At 44.6% G+C, this 10,000-nt stretch overlaps 1 protein-coding gene across 1 annotated transcript in view; it reads right to left on the minus strand.

Annotated features, from left to right (window-relative positions):
- Positions 1-7,402, minus strand: part of LOC116400904 (disks large homolog 1-like) — a 13,917-nt gene extending 6,515 nt beyond the window's left edge. Inside the window, exons 1-2 of the mRNA XM_031879008.1 lie at positions 6,602-7,402; positions 3,063-3,194 (exon numbers count right to left, since the gene is read on the minus strand). Coding sequence (XP_031734868.1) covers positions 3,063-3,194; positions 6,602-6,620 — 151 coding nt within the window. The 5' untranslated portion in view covers positions 6,621-7,402. The remainder of the gene's footprint in view (positions 1-3,062; positions 3,195-6,601) is intronic.
- Positions 7,403-10,000: the final 2,598 nt, after the last annotated feature.

Here is a 10,000-nt window from a genome sequence, read left to right on the forward strand (position 1 = left end):
GGTTGCTGGTGGGGGGGGGGGGGGGGGGGGGGGGGGGGTTGCACATGAACTTGGCTTTGCACCAAATTTGGAGGATCACCACCTCATAATCAAATGGATTAAAAAACATATTTGCGCCAAACAATCGTATTACAAACGACACTAAACACCAATAACGGGGCCAAGGCGGTGACTCGCTCTGACCGGTCACGGTTTCATCAAAGCCTTTGAGAAAGAAGCTCAAAACTACAAACATGACTCATTCTCCAAGAAGCGTGTGAAAAACACAAAACGTTGTGCAACATCAAGCCATCATCGACTTTCTCTACGATTTAAACAACATCACACGGTTTCCCTGCATGACACGGAGAGAGTCACAGAACTGCAGGAACTACTTCTTCTCTACTCAACTTAATGAGTTAATTTCAGCTCGTTCTGTTTACCACAAAAGACCTGACAGAAAGCCGACCCCAGCAGTTGTAAAGAACCTCATATCTTCTTGGCAAAGAAACTTCTTAAAGAGAGAACCTGTAACCAATCAGCACCCAGCAGGAAGTAACCAGTACACCTGTGAGACCTGGACATGGACCACAGCCACACAAACACAACAAAAAACCATCTCCGAGCACACTGACGACTGAGCACCGTTTTAGAAATGATCTCCGTCCACGCCAACACACCTGAAGACTAATACATCAAATGACTATTCACGTACACTGGGCATGATGGTGCCGGTGTGAACAGGAAGTAGATTAGTTGCTTAGTTACAGAGTATTATTGTAATCTTTAATGTAAAAGGTCCTGCTTGATACTTTAGATCTTCTTCTATAAACTCAAAACATTGTATTTTTCCAAACCTAGTAACGAGGCTGCAGGTCTGTCTCACATTAAATGCACTTTGAAATGAACACTTATAGTCAAAGTTGACTAGATTATGAATCAATAAATGTGATCAACACACGTCAACTCACTCATAGCTCTGCTGGAGGCTGAAGTCTCTGGAGAGCATTTATGCTTTTGTTCCTTTTAGTTTCTGTGTGGACTTCACGATAGTTGTGCAGAACTAAATAAGCATTAATAAGAAAAGGGAAGACACACGCCGCTCGCTAATCACTCCAATAACAGCTGCTTCCTCCGCATGTCGGCAGTAGTAGAATTATAAAATGCAGAATTTAACTGAACAGCTGCTAGTAAAGACAAGAATGTGAGTGACGGCTGTAATCTGTTATCCATGTTAAATTAACCTGGTAGTCAATAACCAAAGCTGAGTCCGTTTGTCTTTTTTTGTAAGTATCGTGATAATATCGTATTGCGACTTAAGAATCGAGATAATATCGCGTCTTGACTTATTGTGAAAATATCGTATCGCGCCTTGACTTATCGAGATAATATCGCGTCTTAACTTATCGAGATAATATCGAGTCTTGACTTAGAGATAATATCGCATCGTGACTTAAGTATCGCGAAAATATCGCATCGTGACTTAAGTATCGACATAATATCGCGCCTTGACTTATCGAGATAATATCGTATCGTGAAAATATCGTATCGTGACTTAAGTATCGTGATAATATCGCATCGTGACTTAAGTATCGAGATAATATCGTGTCTTGACTTAAGTATCGAGATAATATCGTGTCTTAGGTTAAGTATCGTGATTATTTCGTATCGTGACTTAAGTATCGTGATAACATCATGTCTTGACTTAAGTATCGAGATAATATCGCGTCATGACTTAAGTATCGTGATAATATCGTATCGTGACTTAAGTATCGTGATAATATCGTGGGGCCTCTGGTGATTCACACCCCTTGAAACTTTGCAGTACTTTTAAAAATATATAAACATGTTATTTATTAAAACACTTGAAAGAGTTTTCGATACCAAACAAATGTAGAGGTTTGATTATTACTGATGGCACACAAACACTCACAGCTCATATGTTTTCAGGAGATTCCTTCTGAGGTTCTTGTTGTCTTTCCTACCAGATGCTGCTGCTTGCCGTTTGTGTCGCATGTGTGCTCTAACACTCGGATATTTACGACCTCTCGCCCGGCCGACACGGTCGACCCTTCCCTGCAGATCTACTCGACGTGACGGAGGTCCTAGAGGTGGGCAGCAGCTGTTAACACATTATCAGTTTAACCACGTTCATCAGATGATATTTGACCTTCGATATTGAATTAAAATCTGTGGATTTTTGCACGTTTTTGGAGAATAATGCAACAAAAAGCACATTTAAGTGTAAACATTGGCTGTTCGTCTGTGGAGACTCACGCTTCAGTGCAAAGTGAGTACAAACAAAGCTTCAGTGTGTTGGTATATCTCTGCTTCCTGGGGTCTCTGAACAGTCTTGAGCTGTATAAACTGGGTTTGACTGGAGAACTCGTGTCGATGCAATGAGCTCAGCTGTCTTCATGTGTGATGATGTTCTCACAGCGACACCAATGACTTGACTGAATAGAAACGAGCTGCATGATAATCACAGCCCGGTGAAGCTTTACCACATACAGTCACAATAACGGGGTTCTGACGGTGTACAGCACTTCACTTTCACGTTATCGGGTATCGGATAAAAACAATGTGCCGACTGCACACACACACACACACACACACACACACACACTTTCTCTGCTGCCATTTTCAGTTTGTGCCGACAGCAGTAGCTATAGCGTTAGCAGCTATAGCGTTAGCAGCTAATGCTAACTCTCTCCTGCTCACCAGCAGCTCTGTACGCTGAACACAAAGCAACTAGCCAACAGTTAGCAGAGCTGGAGTAGAGATGACGTCCAGATTAGAATATTAATCTTCGTCAGCCAACAGATGCAAAACAAAAAGCAGAATATTTGGTGCATTTAAACGTCGTCATTGAAACATAAGGAGTTTCTGCTTTCAGAGTTTGTCTCTACAATGAGTTGTGTGGCCTTGTGACACACGCGGCAGCTTAATTAAGGACCTAATGCATGCGTTTCTGGACTACCTCGGGCCTTTCTTACAGGACTTTCCGTAGCTCGAGAGCTGCATGACAAGTCAGAGTCCCGGGATGTACAGTATATATGTTTTCAGGAAGCGGCCAGTCTTACCTATGAGAGCCTGGAAGAGGTTGCTCTGGAAGATGTCGATGACCCTCTGGATGGAGTGGCGGAGCTGCCGGTCCTCGGCGTGGTGCAGCTTGGTCCGGTACTCCTCCAGCAGCCGGAGGGCTCGCTGAGCATCTGGGGAACAGGAAGTGGAGGAGCAGCAGAGGAAGCTGTGTTTAAGCCGGTATAGATGGAGTTTGGTTTAATGACGGTATAATAAAGGTCAGTTTATCAGCTCTATAGGCATCAAAACCTCTGATCAAGAAACAGATCCAGACTAAAGCACATCAGAGTAAATGCTTAATATTGAAATTACAAAGTAATGAAGAAACTTTCTGATGTTCGTTTAAAAAAATACACTTGAAGACTTTTAAAAAGGACCTGAAGAGAGAGAGAGAGAGCTGTTATTGTCATTATGAATAAATCTTTGATGATTTTTAAACCGTCCGTCACAACTTTCCAGACTCAAGGTGATGTTTCCTCAAACACATCTAGACATTCAGACGGTTTCTGCTTTAGAGAAATGAGTTAAAGCGATTAATCATTCAAACAGTTCTCTTCTTCTACTATCCTGTGAACGCAGTGGAGCAGCAGGTCAGATTTGGTTTTTAAGGCGTCGAAACATTTAATTCTGCAGAAGAAATCTACGAATTTAGACCAAAACAAAAAGAACTCGGACGATGAAAACACGATGTCGTGAATATGAATCCGAGTCTCCTGAAGGACGTTTAAAGACCTGATGTTAACAATTCAAGACTTTTTAAAGACTTTAAGGATAATCTGAACAAAGATGAAACAATATCGCATCTGATCTCGAGATGAGTAAATACAGCTGTGTGATGGTTCATTTAACGTATTAACGTTCATCTAGAACACAAGAGGAGGTTCATCTAGAACACAAGAGGAGGAGTCTGTGTCAGACGAGCTGCTTCTTACGACTCAATTAGTCATCAGATGATTCTATTCATGATTGTTTTGATGAGTTAATCTTTGAAGATTAACATAGTTGGGCATACTATTGGACACGGTTGGGCTGTCCTGGCTGAAACGCCTCTTCAATGTCGCATGGGGGTCGGGATCAGTGCCCATGGACTGGCAGACCGGGATGGTGGTTCCCATTTTCAAAAAGGGGGACCGGAGAGTGTGCTCGAATTACCGGGGTATTACACTACTCAGCCTCCCGGGGAAGGCTTATGCCAGGGTGCTGGAAAGGAGGCTCCGACCGCTTGTCGAACCTCAGATTCAAGAGGAGCAGTGCGGATTCCGTCCCGGCCGTGGAACAGTGGACCGGCTCTTTACCCTCGCAAGACTACTGGAGGGGTTCTGGGAGTTTGCCCAACCAGTCTACATGTGCTTTGTGGACTTGGAGAAGGCTTTCGACCGGGTCCCTCGGGGTTCTTGTGGGGGGTGCTGCGGGAGTATGGGGTGCCGGACCCATTACAATGGGCGATCCGGTCTCTGTACGACTGCAGTAGGAGCTGTGTCCGCATTCTCGGCAATAAGTCAGACACGTTCCCGGTGGGTGTTGGCCTCCGCCAGGGCTGCCCTTTGTCACCGGTCCTGTTCGTGACTTTCACGGACAGGATATCTAGGCGCAGCCTGGGGGCGGAGAACGTCAGGTTCGGGGGTCTCGGGATCGCCTCTCTGCTGTTTGCAGATGATGTGGTCCTGTTAGCCTCCTCGGATCGTGACCTCCAGCATTCACTGGGGCGGTTTGCAGCCGAGTGTGAAGCGGCGGGGATGAGAGTTAGCACCTCCAAATCTGAGGTCATGGTGCTCTGCCGGAAACCGGTGGATTGCTCCCTCCAGGTGGGGACGGAGTGCCTACCTCAAGCGAAGGAGTTCAAGTATCTCGGGGTCTTGTTCACGAGTGAGGGTAAGATGGAGCGGGAGATCGACAGGCGGATCGGTGCGGCTGCAGCAGTAAAGCAGGCGCTGCACCGGACCGTCTTGGTGAAGAGGGAGCTGAGCCGGAAGGCAAAGCTCTCAATTTACCACTCGGTCTACGTTCCTACCCTCACCTATGGTCACGAACTCTGGGTCGTGACCGAAAGGACAAGGTCGCGGCTACAAGCGGCCGAAATGAGCTTCCTCCATAGGGTGGCCGGGCTCAGCCTTAGAGATAGGGTAAGGAGCTCGGTCATCAGGAGGGAGCTTGGAGTCGAGCCGCTACTCCTTCGTGTCGAAAGGAGTCAGCTGAGGTGGTTCGGGCATCTAATTAGGATGCCTCCTGGACGCCTCCCACTGGAGGTTTTCCAGGCACGTCCAACTGGGAAGAGACCCCGGGGAAGACCCAGACCACGCTGGAGGGATTACATCTCCCAGCTGGCCTGGGAACGCCTCGGGATCCCCCAGAATGAGCTGGAACATGTTGCCGGTGAGAGGGAGGTCTGGGTCGGCCTGCTTGACCTGCTGCCACCGCGACCCGACCCCGGATAAGAGGAGGAAAATGGATGGATGGATGGATGGATCTTTGAAGATGCTTTATTTATTTCATCTGTCAATAAATTGATCAACAGAAAATTATCCTCAAAAGAGTCAAAGCGTCCGCTGGTTCCAGTTGTTCTTCTCTGGATCAACTTAAACTGAACATATTTGTCTTGTTTTGTCGCTTTAGGAACTTGTAATGAGCAGTTTATCTCCGTTAGACAAAGAGGGTTAACTAAATGTTAGCACCACCACTTTCTTTAAATAAAAGGAAACTGATTTCTCTCGTTATAATTGTCTAATTTATTCAATGTTTAACGTTCTACATCAACAAGCAGAGAGGAGCTACATCGTGGACTTACTGTTTATATAGTCATGTATGATTTATTATATTACACTTGAAGATGAACAACCTGCACAGATATCTAACAGGTAACTGAATAGATTATTGAATTACTCATTTAAATAATTGAGTTAAAATCATCTTGTTTATAACTATTGATATTAAATCATCACTCTGGGCTCTCTCTTTATTATTGACATTTTACAGATTAAACACACATCAGATGGACACTAGATTAAATATAATAACATAATATAATATAATAACAGCTGCATAGTGTGTCACAGAGACAGTACTGTCTGATACTGTGGGACTTATATAGTTAATATATAATGAGGTCCCAATTAACTCACTATTGACACTATTGTATCAGGATGAAAGTAACTTAAACAAGTTTATTAACACCATAACAGTATATATTATATATGATATATATTTACAGTTAACCTATGTGAAGAACGCTGTGGTGCCTGTTATTATTATTATTATTATTTATTAATATAGTTTATTTATAGTTGGGCTCCATGTCCAACTTGGTTAGCATAACAGCGGCTAACCGGCGGCTAGCCAGCTACTTTAACTGACTTTACTCAAACCGGCACGGCTCGGCACGGCTGGGCTCAATTTAGGCCGAAACCAGCCGACGGGGTGCTGCGGGGTTTATCTCGAGTTACGAGAGCTTAGTTTCTTTTTGCGTGTTTTTCTACAGTTCTGAGGCAGGTTTAGTGGAGTTAGCCGCCATGCTAGCTTGTGCTAGTTAATAATAACTTACCTTTCTTCCTGACTGGCATGGTTGGGGGGGGGGTTGGCTCGGTTCGGTTCGGAGCTAGTTCTTCGTTAGCCACATACACACTGTGGTTGTTTTATTGGTTATTCCGCCGGTTAAAGCCCCGCTGTCACTGCTCCAAGTGTGCAGGAGGAGATGTAGGTAATCCTGCACGACACCAAGTTAACAAACTAACTGTCAGAGGAGACAACCGGCCCGTCCGGGGCGATCAACCCACCGATACAGGGAGGGGGGGCAGTACAACCACAGTCCTGGGTAAAAAGTAATATCACGGAAGCTGGATCCAGAAAAAATAAAAATAAAAATAAAAGCTCCGGTGCGTTACCGACACCTTCGTGCTGTACTTCCCCCGCCAGAGAGCCTCCCTGTCCCGGCGTTTACCGCGCAGACTGACCGCTGAGCGACACAAACAAGTGGACCAAACCAGTTTTCACCAACAGTGACCCGCGGCGCGCCGGACTCCACGTAAAAAACACTGCTTTTAGCAGAGCACGGGGCGCGTGCACGAGCTGCCCGCTGCTGCTGGTTGGTAGGTAGGTAGGGGGGGGGTGATTATTCCAGGAATTAAAAAACTGAAAGTTCAAAGTCCCGCCACCGCTTGGTGGCACACTCAAACCCGGACACGTTTATCCCGCACTGCCACGCACACTTTATCTGTGTGTGTGTGTTATGTTCCCTCTGCATTCGTGTCAAACTTCTCTCAAGTGTAAATCCCTCCTCTATTTTCATTCTACTTCCTCCTTTAGTCCTCCTTCCTCCTCCTCCTCCACCTCCTCCTCAGGTCGTACAAATTACAAACTTTCCTCCAAAATGGCGTCGCACGGAGCCGCAAACGTGAACCACGTGACTCCCAAAAGATTACCTCCTCCAACCTGCCACCCAATCATGCAGCTCACCTACAGGAGGAGGAGGAGGAGGAATGAAGTAAAACATGCAGAAATCATTAGAAACTAGAATGTGATGTGACCGGCTCAGGACAGCAGGGTGATTTAAACACCACGGTTCCCAGCAGCAGTGATATTGGTGATAAGAGGTGCCTGCACAGAGCTCAAAGGACATGAAAGACTAAACCCTCCCAGCTGTCCTCAGAGACACAGAAGATCATCTGCTTCACCAGCAGACTTCAGAGCAGCTTCTCTCCTCAGGCCGAGAGGCTCCGGAAGCTTAGTTTATACTCACGCGTAGCATCGTAGCTCCGAGTATTAACGAAGACGTTTATACTGACGCGTAGCATCGTAGCTCCGAGTATTAACGAAGACGTTTATACTCAACGTGCTGTTTGTTGAACTGAGAAGAATCAAGAAGACGAGTGTAACCGACAAAACACCACAAACTAAGCTTCAATAATCGCCTTCCTTCTGGGGACAAAATCTAAATATCTCTTTCATATTCATAAATTCCCGGATATCTCTCACGCTGCACATTGTCTCGTTAGCATAAACCGGCTTTTGTGAACGTTGATTTTCTGTCTTTTTTTGTAAAAATTGAGTCTTTGCAATGAAACACGTCACTAGATCAAATAAAATCATCTTAAAAATAGATAAACATTTTTTAATCTTAATCGTAAATATAATCCTCTTCCTCCTCCTTCCTCCTCCCTTCTCCTCTTCCTCCTCCTCCCCCTCCTCCTTCCTCTTCCTCCTCCTTCCTCTTCCTGCTCATTCCTCCACCTTCCTCTTCCTGCTCCTTCCTCCACCTTCCTCCTCCTCCTCTTCCGCCTTCCTCCTCCTTCCTCCTCCTTCCTCCTCCTCCTCCTCCTCCTCTGTAGACTTTAGTTCCTTTGGAGGACACCCCAACAGAAAGGTCAGAGATCAGACAGTGACCACTCCTCTCCCACAGCATGAATCCATCCTTTTGGTCCTGATGAAGATGAAACACCCTCCTCCTCCTCCTCCTCCTCCTCTTTGTTCTCCTTGTCTCTCATCTCGTCTCTGTCTCATGTGCCGATGATGCAAACACTGGCCCAGATTAAAGAGAGCAGCTCCGGTGAAAAGGAGGAGGCCCTGTATTTTTAGCCGTCCATGTTTAATGAATGAGTGTCGGCTCTGGTCGTGTTAAAGAACAGGAGGAGAGGTCTGCTCTCACGCCATCACTCACATCCTGATGTTCCACAAGTTCCACATGTTCCACATGTTCCACGAGGTGACGTTCTGCTGACGGATGATCAAAAGGTTTATGTTTATTATCTTATTGCACTTTATGTTTGTACCTCGTTATGTTCTGGACCTGTTGTCTTATGTTCATAAGTTCCTCCTCCTCCTCCTCCTCCTGATACAGTACATGAGTACATGTTACAATACATGATACATGAGTACATGATACATGAGTACATGAGTATGAATACATGTTACAGTACATGAGTACGTGACACAGTACATGAGTACATGAGTACATGAAATATGATGAACTGATTAAACACGATGCTTCGTTAGCACAGCCCCTCACAGGTGTGTTCACTTGTGGTTCTGGTTCAACCAATCAGGTCGGAGCTCTGCTGATTCCTGTGAGGTCATCATGAACTCAGCAGAATGATGACGTGAAAACACTCAAAGAACAAATGTTGTTTTTATGAATCGCTATCTTTGTCTGCAAAAGCTAAATAAATACGTCATCTTTGCAACACTCTAAAGGGCCCATGTTGCACGGTAAGTACTTTTACTTTATGGTACTTTAAGTGTATTCTGCTGGTAATACTTAGAGTAACCTTTAGAGTAACAGAGTATTTCTACACCAAAGTACTTCCTGTGTTGTTCTTAAACACCCTCAGAGAGGCCATCATTCATCTAAGAAGCTGTGAGAATTAGCACTTAGCTTAGCATACATGTGGTGACAAACATGGAGGCGTTTCACTGCAGAGGCTCCTGGGAAGTTTACAAAAACATAAATATAATAAGTATAGGAACAAAAACAAACACATACATTAATCACATCATCATATAACATATTAAACTCAAGTGTCTCTGTGAGTTATAGAAAGAGGAAAAAATATAGAAGAAAGTTTAGAATTAAAACAGAAACAAAAAGACAAACGTCTCTGAACCAAACCTCGCAAAGAATACAGAAATATGATAATCCTGCTCCAGCTGCTCAACAATAACATCATCAGTGACAAGTAATATCTGTGGATTATGATGTTTCACACTGACATCACAACGTCTTTCTGCTTTACATCCAGTTTGTATTCTAAAGTATTTTGTTTTTACTTCTATGTTGTATTTTATTAATAATTACATTTTTAGCGAGAACAAGTTTTTCATGTTTTCAGTAAATGTGATGTTGTGTGATGTAGAGTCAGAGTCAGACGGCTGCATTAACGACCATGACGAGTGTCTGAGCAATGCGCTGTGAGAGAGTGTGTGTGTGTGTGTGTGTGCGTGTGTGTGT

The sequence above is a fragment of the Anarrhichthys ocellatus genome, unplaced genomic scaffold (assembly GCF_004355925.1).
Source record: "Anarrhichthys ocellatus isolate YVR2014 unplaced genomic scaffold, GSC_Weel_1.0 scaffold216, whole genome shotgun sequence".
NCBI lineage: Eukaryota > Metazoa > Chordata > Actinopteri > Perciformes > Anarhichadidae > Anarrhichthys > Anarrhichthys ocellatus.